Source organism: Magallana gigas, chromosome 10 (assembly GCF_963853765.1).
Source record: "Magallana gigas chromosome 10, xbMagGiga1.1, whole genome shotgun sequence".
NCBI classification, from domain to species: domain Eukaryota; kingdom Metazoa; phylum Mollusca; class Bivalvia; order Ostreida; family Ostreidae; genus Magallana; species Magallana gigas.
This window is the reverse complement of record NC_088862.1, coordinates 660,101-682,585: the sequence shown is the minus strand read 5'-3', so window position 1 is coordinate 682,585 and position 22,485 is coordinate 660,101. Positions and strand designations below refer to the sequence as shown.

At 32.1% G+C, this 22,485-nt stretch overlaps 2 protein-coding genes across 2 annotated transcripts in view; both read left to right on the top strand.

The window, feature by feature from the left end:
* LOC136272229 (uncharacterized) overlaps positions 1-15,653 on the top strand; it is a 33,628-nt gene extending 17,975 nt beyond the window's left edge. The window contains exons 5-9 of the mRNA XM_066073467.1: positions 11,091-11,266; positions 12,282-12,389; positions 14,856-14,915; positions 15,114-15,173; positions 15,649-15,653. Coding sequence (XP_065929539.1) covers positions 11,091-11,266; positions 12,282-12,389; positions 14,856-14,915; positions 15,114-15,173; positions 15,649-15,653 — 409 coding nt within the window. The remainder of the gene's footprint in view (positions 1-11,090; positions 11,267-12,281; positions 12,390-14,855; positions 14,916-15,113; positions 15,174-15,648) is intronic.
* Positions 15,382-21,340, top strand: LOC136272192 (ankyrin-1-like). Its single transcript, XM_066073395.1, has one exon. The coding sequence runs from the start codon at positions 15,772-15,774 to the stop codon at positions 18,757-18,759; it is 2,988 nt and encodes a 995-aa protein (XP_065929467.1). The 5' UTR covers positions 15,382-15,771; the 3' UTR covers positions 18,760-21,340.
* The last annotated feature ends 1,145 nt before the right edge of the window (positions 21,341-22,485 follow it).

Below are 22,485 nucleotides of genomic sequence, written 5' to 3'. Positions count from 1 at the left end.
AGATTTTTACATTTTGTAGATTATCTGGTCACACCAGAATTTTTAATTTTGGAGTAAGCATATCTGTATATGTTAACACGGGCTCTTTATAATGGACCAACTATAGACAATAAATAAATTCGATTGTAAAAATTTCAGCAGTGACCAATTTCAATTGATTTATGCAGTCATGTCCATATAATATTTAAAACTAAGAAATATGTGTACATGTGGCAAAAAAATAAGAAAGATACTTTGAGCAATGCATTAAATTAAAAAGAAATACCGTTTACAAAGAACATACGGGTTTATTACGTAATTTTTATCTGCTCGCTTATACATGTAAATGGAAAATTTGATACAAAATATCAGTACATGTATAAGTTTTTAGACATTACATTATTTACACTCAATGTACGCATTTTTTCTAGCTGAATAACGGAATGCATTTTTATATTCACTTATAAAGTTTACATCCGTGTCATATTGAAAACAATTTATACATGATCGGTACTTATTTAGAATTAACAATATGATATGAAAGTGATTTACAATGTATCTTAATTAAGATAAGTCAACTGTGCTACGCTAAGAAAGTTTTGTGAAACAGCTATGATAAACATCAGTAAATTCCTAAGTTATAAATTAGGCATATCTTAAGTTCTATCTAATGAATCATCTTTGAAAATCTTTGTGAAACGGGCACCAGGAGTGTGGGGGATTTGTTCTTCTTCTCGAAAACAGTCTTTTATCTGATACATTTAATTTGGGACGGTGATAAAACTCAATAGTGACATTTAACCTTAAGAACAAAATCTAGAAGAGATACCTCCCACTTATCATCCCCTTCCCCTTCTGTAATCAATGTCCTAATGCATGTACAGCTGTATTTATGCGATTATGGGTTCATTTTTAATACAATAGATATTGCAAAAACGGTAATATTTCCAGCTGCATCATTAAACTGCATATTGAACAGTGGAAAGCCGGAAAAATTTGTATTTTTTCCCGTCAGATGCAACAAAAAAAATCTAAGCAACATACATGTACATCAACTGAATACAATTATATATGATCAATTTCAGTTAAGTTTTTAAGCATTGTCAACTCCTAATATCACACCAGTTGCTACTTCATTTCATTTTTAAACCATAAGTCAAGGAAAAGAAATAAGGAAAAATTCGGACACAGTATAACGTACAAAAAAATCTTGATGAACACACAAAGCCCCTTAATGTTTATAATCTAGTATATCAAATACGTATCATTTGTTTAACATGGATTTTATTTTACTACTTCCATCCCATAATTTACATGTTAACTGCCTGTGAATTCATTTTACTATTTATATAAGAAGTTGTTGTTAACTGAATAATTAAGATATTTTGGGTAAATCAATAAAATCTGAATTTCAATTCAACTGCGGTCAATTTGGATACAGATGACTTAAATAATCAGAATACATAGAGACTGTCAAGAATATTTTTTCCTTACCTAATGCAAATCAGCATAAACCTAATTAATATAGTACAAACAGATTCTTTATAGGTTGTTATCAATTTTTCGATGAAAATCAAATCTTGAATAGGACACAATTTTATAATGTAAAAATTTTTACAAACAGCTGATGCATTAATTAAAATTAGGTTTTAACTTTAAACATCAAAATGTCGCAAAGTTTGATTCATAAAAAGCAATTTGAAATGAAATTTCATTCTTTTGTGTACACGTCATATTTATTTTCTGTTATAAAAAAACTAAGCTGGGGAAACAACGTTTTTATTTACATGAGGTCACACGACCTAAACGATTATATGAGTAACTTTAGCCATGCTGTTAAATTGGAGATTTTTTCGAAGCTATATTTATACCTTATATCCCAACCTTTTTCGTATGTCACAAAATTTGCAAAAAATATGAACATTTTGTAACTTCTTGTATTATCGTCAGCCATTTTCTGCGATTAAAAAAAACTAGGCAGTAGCATTCAAATTTGAATATAATTGTTGCAAAAAAGCGATTATTTGATTATCGCAAAAATGACCAGATATACATTATTGTTGTGATTATCCCCCAGCACAAATTTCAACAATTAACAATCGTTATGAAATTCAAGTTGGTCGTCGGCATAAATAAATATTATTTCTTTTCTAGTCCAGCTAATCTTAATTATTTTGATTTAAGTTTGTGACTTAAGTTAATATTAAGAAGTATATAAATCAATTTTCAACATCAACATCAACTTGAATTTAGATGAAATAATGAGATATTGCGCAGTGTGTATCTCGGCTGAGCTGGGCAAGGCATGTAAATAACATGAATAAGGATAAGATAAAAGTCCGATATTTGTTTGGATGACAAAAATTAATTTCTCATTTCGACAGATTATTAATTCAGTCAATAGACAAGTAGTTATTTTAGGGGTTTTTTAATTACTTACTATAAGGACATTGTATACTACAAGTTCTAATATATTTTTTTATTGCAACTTTCATATTATTGAACATATTTTTTTTCCTTTTTTTTTTTGATTTTCAACAGGGATTTGCCTTGTATATTTGGTATTTTTACAGACAAAAAAATGAATATCGCTGCAAACAAAACTTGATCTGTATGATGCATACAAAATCAGTACTCTGTTTTACATCAGAGCTCTGGGAGATTGTACATTCATGTTGTTCAATTCTAAATTTCATTAATACTTCAAGTGACCTTGAATTACTTAACATGTGATCATTATCTGTCATACATTATTGTAGAATATGGGATCCTCAGTGACGTTGAGATTTATACATAAATGCAGTTTTATGTAGGCCTATCTAAACTTTACATAAATAACATTTTTCTGTATGGCAATGCTATATAAATGATAGAGAACAGTGGTCATACGTAAATAGAAAGAGCTATGTTCACTAAATCCATACCATGGTTTTGTCTATATCACAACTACATGTACATGTTTTTGTTATATAAACAAGACACTTAATTTGTGGGGGAAGGGGGGGGGGCATTTTAAAGTTTGATTCGAGATCAATGTTTTATGAATCAAAATATGAAAAACAAATATTGCAAATAATATTTGCAATTCGTTTCTTTCATAAATATAGGCAAAGCAATCTACCGTAAAAGACATCAACATCAAAACGTGTTATAATCTTAGAGGCAAATATATCATTATAAATACCGGTATGCACCACATTAAACTAAATGTGTGCTCTTTTCAAATTTGCGAAAATGTTCTGAATTTTCATGTAGCCTTTACTAAACATTTTTCTTAGTTTATGAAAATCAAACCTTTCTACATAATACTTGTGTTTCTTTGACAGACCTTTGAAGACTACGACGAATTTATCTAGCTCGAAGTTCTGTAGCTTCATGTCCCACTTTATTTCATACAATGATGCCATCCTGAAAGTTGACAAGGATAGGATATATAGGATGCATTTACGTTATATACCAAATGCATCAGATAAATTTTATCCTATCCTGATCATAGTTTCTGGCCGTTTTTATCAGTACATTGCGTAGGAATAAAGCTACTGTGAAAATCAGTTACTATATGAGATATACATTCTGTGTAAGTACATATTCATTGGTTCATTCACGCTACTTTAATTCGGCTTATCGATAGAAAGATTGTAAACAAAACTATTTTTTGAGCGTAATTTTAATGATTTTAATAATTTCTTCGTTATCTGACAACAGATTCGACCATTAAAGGCTGATAATACAAATCAAGAAAATAGTTTACAGCTAACATGTTAATGCTAATACATTTACATCTGTTTTTATTTTTATCAAAATCAGAAATGATTGAAAAACAAATACGATATTAAGTGATTCTCAAAGTAATCATAAATTCCCGTATCGTATTTATGAACGACACATCCGATTAACGATGCGCTCAATTGGTATTGATATATGGAGGTAATCATGTTTATAAAACTTGTAAATCTGAATATGCAATCGTGTTGGTGTGACGTGTGAGCCTGAGTATGAATGTGTGTAATTATGATCGTGTAACCTATAGATATATAAAAACTTAGGCATAATGCAATTCAGTTCACGATTCGAGCGCAAGAAAAAGCCGGTTGGGCAAATAAAAAATAAATAAGAATAAAACAAAAAATATAAGATATCATTATATTATGTCTGGATAACAAGATTTTTGATATTATGACTCTGTTTAAATATATATTTACATCTTCAACTCTCTTTGTCTGTAAAAAAAAATATTGAATCAATTTTAAACCCTATGAACCAATAACTTCATAAAAAATGAGTGACACAAAATGGGCGCATCTTAAAGCATAACCGATAAACGGTATTGGTTGCGCCGCATAGTGGTACATGTACATAGCATGTGCTACATGTGCTACATGAAAAAATAGTGGTTTTAAAATGAACAAGTGTACAAATTGGACATAATATAAATATAAGTAATAAGGAAGCATTCTTTGAATATTATGATGTGATAATGCTGAATAAAGCTTCCTAACTGAGTAATCAATAAGAAAAAACTAACTTAATGCCCGAAAACACTAGTTTTAAGTTTTAAGAATTTAATTTAGATGAGGCATGAGAAGCGACACTCCCTCCTTTAAATGGAATTTTTTTTAAATTCCAAAGATAAGATTACATGTCGTCAAATTAAAATATGTATAAATAACAACAAAAATATTTCATTTTGTCGGCAATATTAAAAAGGGTGAAAATTAATTGGCAAAAAAGTTTTGATTTCAAGCAATTATAAAGATCAATTCTATGTAAGAATCAATGATTTATAAAAGGGTCTGGCCACGCATAGTCACCAATTTTCCTTATATTTCATACATGGACACACCGAGGTGTAAAACGCAAAAAACCACTAAAAGTTGGTTGCTATGGGTAACCGTTGCCATGGTAATCGAGGCTAAAGATGGGAAAATAGCAAAACTTACCTACTTTGAAGCCATATTAGAAGGTTTTGCCCACTAATGTAAACTATCAAAGACATAAAACAGCCTTTTTCCTATTTTCAATTATTTAATTATATAAGAAAATTGATGGAGAAACCAATACTTTTAAAATGTTACCATGGAAACCGATACAAATTTTTGAAATCAGTTGTCTGTGGTTTTTTAATAAGCCCAAATGGGAAACTGTTACATTTTTACATCCATTTAAATGTTTATGTAATATACATTTTATCATGAAAATTGACATCCGTTGCTATGGCAACAAGGCCAAATGTTAAGAAAAACTGAGAAATTTAAGATTATTTTGATATGCTTTCATTCCTGATTTTAGATTTTTTTTGCAATTGTTTTAGTTGGAACAGGTAAAAATATATCTAAATTTTCATTATACACCCAGAAAAACCTTTGTTATGCAACAGAGAAGTGCTGTTGCTATGGAAAATTAAGTTGCGTAAAAAATCACACAGAAATTCTTACTTTTTGAAAAGTCCATAGCAACGGCAGTTATTCTTAGAAAATTTCAGAATTTTTTTAAGTGTCATTAAAGTTAAGGACATACTTTATTTTTTCTCACCATTTGATTTTATATATTTATTCATTATATCTGAATAATATCCATTTAAAAATGCCTAAAAATATTATAATTTTCCTTATGCTTAAGCTTGTTACCATAGCAACGGTTCTCAATTTTCATATTTAAATTTTTAATTGCACAATCATAATAGTGTTTACTAAAAAATCCAAGATTTGCACTTTTTATTCAAACTAGATGAAGAAAACATATTTTAAAATTTCTGTTTAGTAACCATAGAAACGCTCTAAAAATATGCGTTTCTCCATGAATGTTTTTGTTTTATTTGAAAAATGACAACTATTTTTAATAATACATTCTACCCTGGAAACCTAAAGTTCTGCACATTACTCACAATATGTTGTCAAATAAGCATTAAAATGCCATTTTTACATCTTTACCCTCGGTTACCATGGCAACGGGACCACATAGCAACAAACAAATGGTGTTAAGCTTTTTTACTCACCAAAGTCTATCAAATTGTCAAGTATGAAGAAAATCCGTGACTATGCGTGGCCACCGAATTTTGATTCTTACATAGAATTGATCTTAAGAGATATAAGTTTGGCGTCCTAAAAGTTGAATCAATACAGACACATTCAATGAAGTTGGTGAATTAAAAAATTTCCGGAAAGCTATACAACGTTACAGCCACTTGTGAACATGTACTGATTACTATAAAGCAGCTACTTGGTTTTGTAAAATTACTGAGAATACAGTTACTGTATATATTCACAAATGAAACAGAGAATTTTTTTTTTAAAAGTTGAGATTATGATATAATAATGTCAATTCCAGCAAAAAGTTGTGGTTTATCCGATCCGTCATTGCTCTCGCATGAGCTTAACGACGGAGTTAAATCCACCCAGCATCCACTGATTAATCGTGCATCGAGTAAAACAAATATCATAAGGAATAAAACCTCTACTTAAGTTTACTATTAAATCCCTATAAAAAATTATTCGAAAAATAAGTCCTTATGTCATTAAATCCCCCAAGAGAAAAAGCCCAGCCACCTACCTGACTTGTATCTGGAAAACTGGGATGACGTCATATATAGTATGACAAATAACCGTACCCGATGAAGATGCGGCGTAGTGATACACAGGATGAATGACCATCTTCAAGTTCTCCTTAAAGACAGCTTAAAGATGCTTAAAGGTAGCTTAAAGACGATCTTTAAGCCACCTTTAAGCTACCTTTAAGCTATATGTGTTGCTTAAAGATGGCTTAAAGAAAGCGTAAAGATGGCTTAAAGGCAGCTTAAAGACTATCTTTAAGCCACCTTTAAGCCACCTTTAAGGTCAAGATCTAGTAAATGATTCCAGTGTCTTTTATTTGCTAGAACCATTATGACGTCATAATTGATTTTGATGAATCTTTTCCCGTATTTTACAGCTTTAAAGCAATTATGTAGAAAATAAAACAATATTTTGACATTCTATATTTAATCACGTGAAAAGTAATCCCGGTACCTATATTCAATTTGACCTCATTTTAAAGAGGAGGTCAAGAGCTTGTTTCATGCCGTTTTTGGAGAGACTGTAGGCATTCTAGATATATTTCATAAGTCAAAAATGGACAAAACTCCGAGATTTCTTACTTTTATCCTACATATTTCATAGAAAATGGTTGTTTAAAACATGATTTTTAATTGAGTTTACCAAAAATTTAAGCCCCGGTACACCCTATGAAACAAAGATATTGTTATGAAGCATCATAGAAAGAATTTATACCTTGAATTTCATAAACCTGTAGGCACCTTTCATTTACTAGATCTTGACCTTAAGGACAACTTATAGGTCTTTAATGTCCAAACTTCTTTAAGCCACCTTTAAGCCACCTTTAAGCCATTAAAAAAAATTTAATTCAATATTGTGCTTAATTTCCAACAAAATGTATTAACTTTATGAAAGAAAAGGTATTAAAACGGTTTTTGTTCTAGAAAGAAAAATGAAAAAAAAAACAAAAAAAAACCGGCCACGGCGAGAATTGAACCCGGGACCCTTAGCTTACTAGCATCACCACATTTCCTCTGCGCCACGGCAACTTACATATATATGAACGTTTTTATATCCTATATATCAGTGGATATTGAATCACTGTATTGAATGTGTTTACTTGAAAAGATTTTGACAAACCATTCAGTTCGTAACAATCAATTATATCTAATTTATAAATTACATGCATGCGTGTATTTAGAATGAAATACGGAACTTGGTCTTCAGTGAACAAAAATATATTATACCTAAATGGAAACCGTTAGGTTCACGTACTATAGTAGGCTTTCTTAGTTAATAAATTTAAACCGAGTAGATATACGTTCATCTAATTTATAGCTATAAAAATGTAAGAAAGAAAATGAAATCATTTCTTTTATTAAATGCATTGATACTATTAGGGTATTTGTTCAATTTCCCGCACTTTCCCGGTTTTCATGATCGCGGCGCCGTTCCAATATGTTTAAATATTTACATGTAATTGTATGTACATGATTTTTAAACTATCAATTCTATAACAAACAAAATTACCAATTACCGGTGACGTATTTACTGCATGTGGCAATTGCAAATGACTTGTACATACAATTGTATGATGTGCCAGGCCGGGTATATTTGACATATTTACCCTTATACATATATTTAAATAATCAACCCCTATTTATGAGCACCGGTACATTAATTAATTAGCCTCAAGATTTTACTCTTACATACATGTATCGTTAATTTGTAGATGTAACATCTTTGAAACCCAGAGCTAGGAAATAATACTTTGAAAATGAATTACAAATGTAAATTAACTTTTATTCACTAGACTTATCGTATACTCGTACATACTAAGATTCAACGCCTTTAGAAACCCTGACGTGCACCTGGGCACACGACACACCTGTTGTGTATATCTTGTATATTCTGTGTTAGTTCCAGGGGTTTTCTTAAGTTGGACAAACAAAAGACTCTAATTAGATATACACAAACATGCACCTGGGCACACGACACAACTGTTGTGTATATCTTGTATATTCTGTGTTAGTTCCAGGGTTTTTCTTAAGTTGGACAAACAATAGACTCTAATTAGATATACACAAACGAACAAAACTATGTCTAGACAAACAAAGCAGAAATATCCTGCCCGATATAACAAAGGCAGTTGAGAGTCTTTTCATCTTTAACATGTATCTAGCAGATCTAGAGTTAGAAATAATGAAAATTGAAAAGAAAAATACAAACCTTAAACCGATTATCAAATTAAATCATGCATTTTTGGTTCATTATCTTTATTTTGTTTAATAACCGGAGGAACAGAGAGAGAGAGAGAGAGAGAGAGAGAGAGAGAGAGAGAGAGAGAGAGAGAGAGAGAGAGAGAGATTTTTTTCACCGATTAATTTATAATAGGAAACAAACATACTTTAATTAGTTTTATGCACATATTAAGATACAGAGACTGCGCTCATCCCTACAATAATTTTGAAACCCCCAAAAAATTATAAAGAATTTTATAACGGCAATCTGTGTCCATCGGAGCGGTGCTGATGATAGCGATCTGTGTTTAATGGAGCGACGATTAAAACCGCCTGGAACACCCCCCCCCCCCTTCCTTGGAAATTATATTATCACTCGGATGACCCCCTCCCATCTCTATAAAAGAGCTTGTGCATTTAATATATGTTTTTATTGTTCAGCTTGATCAAATGATATTGACTTAAAGGCCACTTTAAGACAGTGTAAAGGCAGTGAAAAGAGAGCGTAAATGCCACTTAAAGATGCTTAAAGGTGGCTTAAAGGTGGCTTAAAGAAGTTTGGACATTAAGGACCTATAAGCACTTGCTAAAAGGTGACTTAAAGGCGGCTTAAAGGTTGTATAGCCTTTAAGCTCCTTTAAGTCACCTTTAAGCCACCTTTAAGGACTTGCTTAAAGATGGTTTTTCGCCCTGTGATAATAAGTGGAAACCGCCGAGGACCTAAGGTGCTATCTATCAAGCGCGTTAATTGAAGAGAAAGTTGAATTCCACTTCAATAAATGTATTTAATCCTTAATGCTTAAATACTATTACTATTATAATATTTTATAATTAAAACTCTACTAGCTTATATACGATGAAATTTGTCTTACCCACCCGTTCCTTAATTTTAGAAATTAAATTTTAAAAAAAAATTATTAAAAAAACATACTAGTATCCCTTTTTCATTTCCTCAAAAACCTTTCAATTTTTGACAACATTTTGTGCTTTAATTGATAATCATAAAATTTCTTTTTATAACAGTTCAGGTCGTTTTATTATTGATCAAGCACTTGCACAACAAAGTCATTCTGATACTTCTATCTGATATGTTTCTTTTTAATTTAAATTCTTCTTCATTCCATGTGCATAAGGCCGGTGCTTATTTACGGTTTCCTTGGTGCTGAGCGGATGAGTCACTGACTCCCCCTGGATTGGACACCAGTCCATCGCAGGTTAACACCTGGGATAAGCTGGTGACCAATTTTAGCTGGATGGAATGACATAATGTTGATAAAGTACCTTGCCTAAGTTCACAACACACAACATCAGGTGACCACAGCGGGTTTGAACCAGCGTTATTTTGGTTACTGGCCTAACGCCAATGACTACTGAGCCATGGGCTTATCAAAAATTATTTGCAAGTCGTTTGATTCTAACTAATTCAGGAAAATGAAATTCACTCTCAAAAGTTTTAGCATTCCAAAGCAATGAAGCAACCTTTCCGTTTTTTCCCGATTACGACAAAGAGCACACGGCGGGTGTGACCGGTCAGCATAGGATGCTCACTACTCCTAGGCACCTGATCCTTCCTCTATCTGTCTGGAGGTCCGTGTTGCTCTGCTTTGAATTTGTATTTCTTTTTATGGCTTTTTGAAATGGTTTACGGTTTGTTACTGTCATTTTTTATGAGGCCTCATGGCGGTCTCCAAACCCCATGCCGCTCAAAATATATGTACCCCCATAAGAAATTTCTTGGTTTGTCTCATTTCTAAAAAATAGTACGTATTCGGCTTATATTTTAAAGTTTAAATTAAAATTTTTAAGTTTAAATTACATGTCAAATAATTTTAGCGATATTGCATTTTTTGGTAGTAAAAGTTAACCCTTATCGTATAATAGTATGGGAATTATATTACAGAAACTAGCGCATTCGTCACACCGGTACCGAGTTTTACATACATTCACCTCTTCTTGTTCTGACAAGCCTCAATCAACCCTAATATTTTTTTTCTAAAAATAATATTCTCGATCAAAAAAAAAAGTACGTACATTATATCCGTTTAACTGAATATTATGTTTATTTTGGCCCAGTCCGGCGATAACAGCATGCATTTACCCGCATCAAACACTTGTAGACAATTTGTAACATGTCAGATGTGGTATATCCGAGGCTGAGGATTTAAATGCAGAAACTATTGGATTAAAAATGTGCACAGCTGATATGATTAGATAAAGGTTAGTTATGGGATATGACGCGGAATACAGGATGTAGGATAGGATAGGATTATTGTATCAACTCTCAGGATCGCAGTCTTTAAATTGACCAAAAATAACTATTTTATTTTCTTTGTCTAAACAGAAAAACAGAAATTGAACAACTGGAGAATGTTTCAATAAGTGACGGAAATGTACTTGCTAATCACCCAGCAAAACCAACAGACCATTGGAATGAGTGGATCTTATATGTCGTGCTGCTAGGAGTATTTGTCACCATTGTATATGCTTTTATTCTGCTTGTTATCTTGCGTAGGAAAGGTAAGACAATTTATTGCTATTTCATTTCTGCATTACAACAAAAACAGAAGATATTTGTAGATATCGATCCCCTCAACATTTATGAACTTTGGAAATTTGATACACAGAACCGTGTCAAAAAACTTCTCATTCAAGTGAATTAAAAGTGCAAGATTTAGTAAATGAAAGGTGCCAAGAGGTTTATGAAATTAAAGGGTATACATTTTCACTGATTCCTCTTAACAATACTTATTTGATTAGGTGTACCGGGGCTTAATTTTTTTGTTAGACACAATGAAACATTTTGTTTTAAACTGTAATTTGTTACCAATTGTGAAGGAAAAAAGTAACAATTCTCAGGGATTTGACCATTTCTGACAAATTGAATATATCTAGAATGCCTACAGTCTCTCAAAAATGGCATCAAACAAGCTCTTGGCCTCCTCTTTAAAACGATGTCCAATTGAGGTATCGGGATAAATATTTTCAATTTTCATCAAATCAAGTACGACGTCATAATGGTTTTAGCACCAAAGAGACACTTCTGGTATTTTTTTTTTATTAGATCTTGACTTTGATTAAAAGACTATTCCTTTTTAAACTTAAAATCATGGTTTTGAGAAAGCAATTACAATAATGAATCTTGATAATTTTATTACTACTACCTGAACGTTATACAGTGGTATTCGGGTTGAATATGCAAATTCATTCTTAATATATTTAAACACGAAAAGTATCGAAATTGATATCCTCAATATCCTAAAAATTGCGCCTCATTCAAAGAATTATTTTGCAAATGACATATATGATTGTTTACATTATTATCATTATTATTATTATTATAATTAATATTATTGTTTTCGTAAAGCATTATGACGCTTTTCAAGATAACATTATAATGTAAAAATATTATCAAACACTTGGTCGTTGCTTGATCCTGGTTCACTTTAAAATCACTTTAAAAACATATTTGATGCATCATTTAATTTTTTTTAACCTGAAGTAGCAAAATATTAGTATGATTTTATCAATCTAGATAATCCACTCTGCAAAAGAAATTTAAATACTGATGACTGTATTAAAGAGGAAATTGAACCATTTGTTAACAAAGAAAACAAGGATACACAGAACTTGAACAAAAAAGGTATGCCTGTAATATCATTGATCTGGCTAGGACTGATAGAAAAACTTAAAACATGGTTGTGTGTATAAACTGCCATTTATTTTGAATGATAAGAAAAATCAGGCAAAAAGGGGAGGTCTTACTCTGTCATAATATAAATACCAGACATTAAATGTAAGTTTCAGCAAGAAGCCAATGGGCCACATCACTCACCTGAGCAGCAATAGACATAATGAAATCAGCTTTATCGAGCCATATTCAAATTATCTGCACAATGTCGTTTAATAGATCCTGTAAAACAATCCCCATTGTAGTATTATGTTTATCATTGGGCCCTTTGTAACAGAATGGTTTTACAGTCATACCAGATATTGAGCATTGCAGTTCCTGAGAAGATGATCGGACTTAAACAACTATTTATATAGGTATTATAAATCTACATCAAACGTTGAGCCCCTTATGAGTAAGGTCCAAGAGTCGTCCAGGTGCCAGAGTCTAAACAATTTAAAAGAATCAACAATATGTCAAAATATTTGCATATAAGTAAAATTATGGCCCAAACTTAGCCTGGGAATCATTATTCGAACAAAATTGAACCTTAACTACCTGAGGATGCTTCCACACAAGTTTCAGCTTTCCTGGCTGATCATTTTCAGAGAAGAAGATTTTGAAGGATTGAGTTTATCTGTTCCTATGTAAAAAATCGACCCTCATTGTGGGCCTACTATACCCCAGGGCATCATAACAAGTCTGAATCTACACTACCTAAGGATGCTTCCACACAAGTTTCAGCTTTTCTGGCCAAATGGATTTTGAGAGAATTTATTAAAATACCAACAAATGTTCAATTATTTTTTATTATTCCCCCTTGAAAAAAGGCGTGGGCCATTGATTTCAATAAAATTGAATTCTCTTTACCAAAGGCTGCTTTGTACCAAGTTTGGTTAAAATCAGCCCAGTGGTTCTGGAGAAGTCAAAATGTAAAAGGTTTACGGACAGACAGACGGACACACGGAGAGACAAACGAACGCCGGACAAAAAGTGACCAGAAAAGCTCACTTGAGCTTTTAGCTCAGGTGAGCTAAAAGTAAGCAAAATTACCCCCCCCCCCTCCCATATTAAACAATTATGTACACATTATCTACATGTACCAAATATACATGTATACAACAAAATATTGTTGAACAAAAACAACATTTCAACACATATCACGTGACTATCAATTCAGGGGACCACACCAAGTGTCATACAAAGTAGTATTAACTATACTGTAAGTTTCATTTAATATCACATCTTTATCATGATAAAACAAATTTACATAGATATTTTGAAACATAAAATGCATCGTTTTATAAACGTTTAAATCCGCTGATGATTTCAATGTAAACATTAACTGTGCTGCGTAAACGTATTATAATTTAAATATGATAAAGGTGGTATCATAAAGGTAGTGTCTTGTCTCGGTGATCTTTGGTATCATTGATTACCCTTTTTTACCTTATCAGACTCCAGGTTCATATGAACATGTCTCAGAGAACTTACACTGCCACCAAAAGGTTTTGTTATGTTATTTTCCCCTTAAAATAAACAATAGGAAAGATATCACGCACAAAAGAGACAGCATTAACGCAAGGTAAAACACGCACGATGTGCCCGGATTGATATACGATAGGAGAGGATAAACTGCATCATTTAACATGAATTAACTAAAACATAAATGCTAAAAAGGTGTATGAAGTTTCTTTATTGTAAACATTGTTTTAATTTCAATAGATCCCAACCGATCGCTGAACAGTTCAGCCCAAAATTTAATCATACGAACAATAGTAAGCATAATTAAAAATAGAACTCTTGTTATAAATAAACATAAAATCATAGCTAGACACTTTCCGATATACGGGTAAATATATCACATGTACCTTGTTCCAATAAATTTCAAGTACACACAGATACTTTTTTTAAATTTTCATTATTTACAGAGATGATTAATTACACTTTTTAAATTTTGTTTTTAATATCTCTGCTTGCAATTAAGAAACTGGAACCATGTAACTCAGTGGGTTTCTTTTGTTTGATAGAAAGCTGTTGATATACATGTACTATTCTTAAAAGTATCCACCAAAATATACAGACATTGCCGTAAACTTTATTGCTATTAAGGGTAAAAAATATCCAAAACTGCACATAATTGGCTAAGTAGCATTGACGACAATGACAGATATGATTCGCAAGTGTTAGATATTATTAACGTAATTAAGAATACAACATATAATTTATCTTTCATTGCCCTTTTTTACCAATCCAAGGCCAACAGCAGCATATTTCCCTCCGCATATTTCCCAAATGATTATGTATAATACAGTTAATAATTAGAAATTAAATTTTACGTTTTGTTCTTTATGTAATTGCAATAATCTTACCACTACATTTTCACTAATCGGCAAATTATTATACAATAAACGAATGATCTAACCTTAATCATTTTAGTGGTAAATTCGAAGGAAAATATTCAAGACGATGAAGACTTAGAGAAAAAGCCGGATTATGGTAAAGTTCATATAAATGAATTAATTATCGTTGTAAGGAAAATTGTTATTTTTTTTTTACTTTAGTGTACTGAATATATTGAAATGTGCTGGCATAGCACAATATCTTTTACATTTTTCATAAATATATATGAATTAAAAATGGTTCATATTTAAATAGGTCAATTTTATATATTTGTACTTGTTTGATATTATTTAGTGGGTGTATCGACGGAGATAGATAATGATTATAGAAAAACAACTAACAAATCAAAAGAAGGCAAGTTATATATCCATTTTTCTACTACAAAAAAAAAACAAAGTCAATTTAAGGAGAATATGGATTTTGAATTTGTACAATAAAAACCAATGGACATCGCATCATAAACATTTCCTTTTGTATAACCAGTAAACTTGCATTTTATTTAAAAAAAAACATTCATGTTTAAAGCAACTATATATTTGCACACAATAAGCTATATATTTTATTGATTTTTTTTCTATCAGAGTCAAAAGTAGATAGAACCATATTTGAACAATGGCAACAAGACAACAATCTATTCATATCAACAACAGCGTGCAAGAAAGTAGAACAACTCATTAAAAATCAGAATCTAGTTATTGTGGCGGGTCACTCAGGATCAGGAAAGTCAGCTATCATTCAGCATATTGCACTTAAATACAGATCTCAAGAATGGACTGTAAAACCGATCTATGAAGTGAGGGAACTCATCAATGACTGTTTGTTAATACAGAGTAAAACACTTTTCGTGCTCAATGATCCAATTGGAAAAGAAGCATTTGATGAAATATCACATGACTCATGGAGACAAAACGAAGAAAAATTAAAAGCTCTTTTTAAGAAAGTCAAAGTTTTAATGTCATGTAGAAAATTTATTCTCAGTGATGCTAGAATAGCTGGAATTTTTGCAAACAAATCATACATAGTAGACATAAATAATAACGTACTAAAGCTGAACGATGAGGAGAAAGAAACAATATTTAAAAAATATTCATTTGTCAATAAATTCTCCAAAGAAGAATTTGCACCGATTATAACAATCGATGCGTATTTCCCATTGCTGTGCAAATTATATTTTAGCAATGCCACTTATCAAAATGACGGATTAAAGTTTTTCAAAAAGCCAGCTCTTGTTTTAGAAGAGGAAATTAGAAATTTCCGAAAGGCATCCAAAGAAAAATATTGTGCCCTAGTTCTTCTTGTTCTGTTTAACAATGACCTTTGTGTCAACGATTTTCTTCAAGAAGAAACCTCTAAAAGGAAATATAAACATGCGTTAGAACTTTGCGGAATGAGTGAAAACACCGCACCATATACAATTGGTGACATCCTTGAATCTATGGAAGGTTTTTTCGTTAAGAAAATAGGCGATGACTTTCATTTTTACCATGACTTTGTAATGGAAATAACCACTTACGTATTCGGATCAGATTATCCTAAAGAAACAATTGAATATGCTGATGTTAGTTTTCTAAGAAGAAGGGTGAAGTTAGAGGATTGTAAAGATGAAAATGACAAGTTTTCTATAGTCTTAAGTGACAAATACATTGTCAATCTTGGGAAGAGATTGTTCATGGAAATATTTGGTGAACAACTATTAGACGTTGTCCTTAATCCTTGTATGAGGAACGAAAAGGTTAGGAACATAATAATAGAAGAATTGAACCGAAATCCTGAAAAATATAAAATGCTACTTGAGAAAAAAGTACTTCAGATTGAAAAAGATGAACAGTATAAAGAAACAAAAGACCTTTTTCTTTCAAAACTTTCCTTTTTGAATCTAAGAAATGAAATATCGCCAATTTCTGCTATGATTGTATTTTGTCATACAGAATTGTCGTTATATTGCTTAAAAGCTCTTACACAATTGAAAACAGATATTGAAGACATTTCGCTGTTTTCTGCAGTATGCTGCAATGGATCTTTAGACTTGCTTGATTTTTTTTCAAACGACCACATTAGATTATTTTTAAAAGACACATATGCATGTTTCCATCCTATACATCTTGTGTCTGCGTTTCATAATTTTGAAATGATGCGACAGCTAATAAAGTTTGGTGTCGATGTGAATTTACGACAGTTTGGCAACAATTCTAATCAAAATGGATCTACTCCCTTAATATACGCAGCAAATGCAACTGAGAATAGTAAAGATGAAACCTTGTGTGAAACAAGGCGCAATGAAACAATAAAGCTCTTACTAAGCAGTGGGGCAAACGTTAATGAGTGTAAACAGAACGGATCAACTCCTCTTTTTACCGCTTGTTTTGACGGACTTGATAGAGCTGTGCAACTATTACTTAGCAATGGAGCAAACATTAATTTATGCCAGAAAAACGGTGCCGGTCCTCTCTGTATAGCTAGTCAAAACGGACATGATAGCACAGTAAAAATGCTACTGAGTAATGGAGCAAACATTAATTTATGCAAGAAAAACGGTGCCGGTCCTCTCTATAAAGCTTGTCAAAACAGACATGATAGCACAGTACAACTGCTACTGAATAATGGAGCAAACATTAATTTATGCATGGAAAACGGAACCAGTCCTCTTACTGGGGCTTGTTTTGACGGACATGATAGCATAGTACAACTGTTACTTAGCAATGGAGCAAACATTAATTTATGTGATGAGGACGGAACTAGTCCTCTCAATATAGCTTGTCAAAACGGACATGATAGCACAGTACAACTGCTACTGAATAATGGAGCAAACATTAATTTATGTGAGAAAAACGGTGTCGGTCCTCTCTATAAAGCTTGTAAAAACGGACACGATAGCACAGTACAAATGCTACTGAGTAATGAAGCAAACATTAATTTATGCACGAAAAACGGTGCCGGTCCTCTCTATATAGCTTGTTATGACGGACATGATAGCACAGTACAAATGCTACTGAGTAATGGAGCAAACATTAATTTATGCAAGAAAAGCGGTGCCGGTCCTCTGTATATAGCTTGTCAAAACGGACATGATAGCACAGTACAACTGCTACTGAGTAATGGAGCAGACATTAATTTATGCAGGGAAAACGGAACCAGTCCTCTTACTGGGGCTTGTTTTGACGGACATGATAGCATAGTACAAATGCTACTGAGTAATGGAGCAAACATTAATTTATGCAAGAAAAACGGTGCCGGTCCTCTGTATATAGCTTGTCAAAACGGACATGATAGCACAGTACAACTGCTACTGAGTAATGGAGCAAACATTAATTTATGCAGGGAAGACGGAACCAGTCCTATTATTGCGGCTTGTTTTGACGGACATGATAGCATAGTAAAACTGTTACTTAGCAATGGAGCAAACATTAATTTATGTGATGAGGACGGAACTAGTCCTCTCAATATAGCTTGTCAAAACGGACATGATAGCACAGTACAACTGCTACTGAATAATGGAGCAAACATTAATTTATGTGAGAAAAACGGTGTCGGTCCTCTCTATAAAGCTTGTAAAAACGGACATGATAGCACAGTACAAATGCTACTGAGTAATGGAGCAAACATTAATTTATGCAAGAAAAACGGTGTCGGTCCTCTCTATAAAGCTTGTAAAAACGGACATGATAGCACAGTACAAATGCTACTGAGTAATGGAGCAAACATTAATTTATGCAAGAAAAACGGTGCCGGTCCTCTGTATATAGCTTGTCAAAACGGACATGATAGCACAGTACAAATGCTACTGAGTAATGGAGCAGACATTAATTTATGCATGGAAGACGGAACCAGTCCTCTTACTGCGGCTTGTTTTGACGGACATGATAGCACAGTACAACTATTACTTAGCAATGGAGCAAACATTAATTTATGCAAGAAAAAACGGCGCCGGTCCTCTGTATGAAGCTTGTCATAACGGACATGATAGCATAGTACGACTGTTACTGAGTAATGGGGCAAACATTAATTCATGCATGGAGGGCGATGCCGGTCCTCTTTTCAAGCTTGTCAAAACGGACATTCAGAGAGCGTTGTACAACTGTTACTGAGTAATGGCGCAGACTTTAATTAATGTTTCAAAAACGGAGCCAGTCCCCTCCATATAGCTATTCAAAGAGGACACAATACCATAGTTCATTTTTTGCTGAATGCTGGAGCTGATTAGAATGTATGTACGGTAAAAAGAGAAAGTCCTTTAATATTTGCATGCTATCAGGGAAATTATGACTTAGTACAATTTTTACGAAGCAATGGTGCAGGCATTAATTTATGTCACCAAGACGGAGCCAGTCCTCTATTTATGGCTTGTGAAGAAGGTCACGATACCATCGTACAACTTTTGCCAAGTAATGGAGCGGACATTAATTTGTATAAAAAAAACCAAAGCCACTCCTCTTTTTATAGCTTTTTATAGTACAGCAAAACTTTTAGTTTCCAAGCAGATTTCTAGAGCAGATTTGCTTTATGTTATAAAGACGGATCAAGGCCGTTCCTAATTGCTTATCAAAAAAAGTTTGATTGCACTGTACAGCTTTTATTGAGTAAAGGGGCTGATATTAATTTGTGTATGGACAATGGAGTTAGTCCACTCTTTTCAGCTTGTCAGAGGGAAAATGAAAGCATTCTTCAACCATTACTTCTTAATGGAGCAAATTTAAATTTGTGTCGAAATGACGGAACAAGTTGTCTCCATGAGGCATGCAAAAACGGGTATTATGGAATTGTGAAACTCTTACTTAAAAGTTGAGCAACCGTAAATTTATGTGACAAAAATGAAGCTAGTCCGTTAGCTTTAGCTTGTAAAGAGGGACATGAAAGCGTAGTTCAATTTTTACTTGACAATGGTGCAAACGTTAACCTATGTCTTGCAGGCGGAGTTAGTTCGTTCCTTTTGACTCGTGAAAACGGCAATGATAACATCGTAAGTTGTTACTAAGTAATGGAGCGGATGCCAATTTGTGTTTGTAAGACAGTACAATGATCCCTGTTTCTGGTTGCATGTTGATGAAATGAACATGTGATTCATAATGTGTACCATACATCAGTGATTGTGCTTTTAAACAAAGGTATCATCATGGTTTTTTTTTAGCTCACATGAACCTTAGATTCATGAGAAATTTTCTGGCCCTTTGTTGTCCGTTGTTCATCCGTCTGTATACTTTTCGATGGATGTATAATTGTATTTACAGTACTCAATACCTGCAAGAAATAATTTGTTTTGCTCAGTTCACTAACATTTTCGATAGAGTTACATCCCGTGTTGCATTCATTTTAAAACTTATTTGGTTGGTGATTATTTTTTACACAATAGAAACCTTTATGTTTTCAGTATCTCCGTGTTTGTTAAATGACATGGGCTTTTTTTAACATTTATTTAACTTTCTTATTATTTGTTTATTATCATAACTGCAAAGAAAAACAATTATAATATATATATTATATAATTGACACTAACATTTTATTGTGGGCACAATTACTACTATGCAATCAAAAGAAATTGTGGTGACTCAGTTTTGTGGAATTCGAATTCATGGGTTCCTCTCATCCACGAATTAGCATCCCCACGAATTGATAGGAAATAAAGTTATATTCCTTTTGTAAGTATAAGGGAATACACGAAATTACAACCCATTGAACTTGTCAAATTTAATCCACGAAAATTGGTCCCCATGAAATAAACGATTTCAATATATACATTCAGTATATAGGTTGTAGAATTTTATAATAACCTGAAATCACTTTGAAACAAATGTTATTCGTGTTAATAAATACCGTGTCATTAGCTTATTGATCATTTATTTAAAACTTATTAATAGTTAAAAGTCAAAAGAACATGTAAAACCACTTTGTTTTTCATTTACTATGTATTTTTATTTCTACTATAATTACTTAACTTGATGTTTTTTAGAACTGGGAGGATAATATCCCATACGTTACATTGAAGTATCTATGATATACGTTGTATTCTTATGCATTTTCAAATACTAAGATGTATGGGAATTGCAAAAATATTCTTATATCAAAAATGATGTTGAGCGGAAGATTGATATGTTGGTTGATTTTTTTTTGGACTGTGTGACTCACGAATAGCTACCCTTTGAATAATGAGTTAGTTTAGAGAGAGGTATTTAGTACATGCATATACTCAACAATCTAATTAAATATACATGCACTTTAAATCCAATTATTCCGCCAGCAGAAAGAATACATTCACTAATGATAAATGAACACTAAATACGTTTTTTTCCCGATTGCGACACGGCGGGTGTGGCCGGTCAGCAGAGAATTCTTACTCCTCTTAGGCAGCTGATCCTACCTCTATTGTATGGAGGTCCGTGTTGCTCTGCTTTGAATTTGTATTTTGTTTTATGGATATTTGAGATGGATGACGGTTTGTTATTGTCATTTTGTTCATTACTTCTGAGACATACAATGTATTTATATAATGTAGATGGAATAGCATACTAAATAAAACTTAATGTATTTGAGTTCTTATGGTATCATAAAAAAACTTAATTTAGTGAATTAACCTGTATATGCGACATTAAATTTGGTGCCTTTTACCTTTAAATAATTTAGTTCGGTCTTCTCTATCTGTATGTAGATCCGTTATCATTTCTTTTTCTTTTTTCAATTGAACTTTCACATAGTCACATAGTCACATAACAGAGTATAAGCATAGCGCATGAACATAGATATATAGTTGCAATGTATATATATATATATATATATATATATATATATATATATATATATATATATATATATATATATATATATATATAGTATTTATTAGATTGATACATTCAATATTAAAGTGTAATGTATTTGTATATATGTACACATACTAATTACTCTTTAGAAGAATTCAATGTAATTTAAACAAGTGGTGGTATATAACATATGTAAAAATAGTTTTCTTTTTAGAAAATGAAAAAAAATTAAAGATACAGAACACAAAATAAGAGACAGTGACATATAGGAGATGTTTGTATGGTGAAGCATTCTCCAAACGTTTCAATGCTGAACATTTAGTAATTAAAAATGATATGTATACATATTGTATTTATGTGTTGCATTTTGATACAAATGTAAATATTTTATTTAAGAGAGTGCGATAGCCGTGGCCTAAATATAGATAGACTGCAATAGTCTTCTTTTACAGAATAACAATTTAGGAAAATACCAAAATAAAAGAACATCTTTTTTTTTACTGAATGATAATTAATAGCTGAACAAATTATATATAAAATTTTTAGATCGAACTTATCAAATTGTAAGAAAAAAATTCCAAGTCAAACAAAGGAAGCACCAGTGAATCAAAACAGAAACTACACTTTAATCTATTAATAAAATTCCAAAAGACAACATAGGGTATGTAATACGTCAGCCATTGGTTATGCAATCGGATGTTTCGACATCGAAGGGTTTATACATGTACATGTGAACCTTGTGATATCGTGTATTCATGGCTCGTGATCAGCTTGCAATTTCATTTTGTGCGTTTGTCTTATCTTATCGTTTATCATCTACATAATAACGTTTTGGAAGCTCTAATCTTAAAAACACAGGTTCTTACTTTTTAGAGCAGGATTGATGTTTAAAAAAACCGTTTAAAAAATCATTGTGC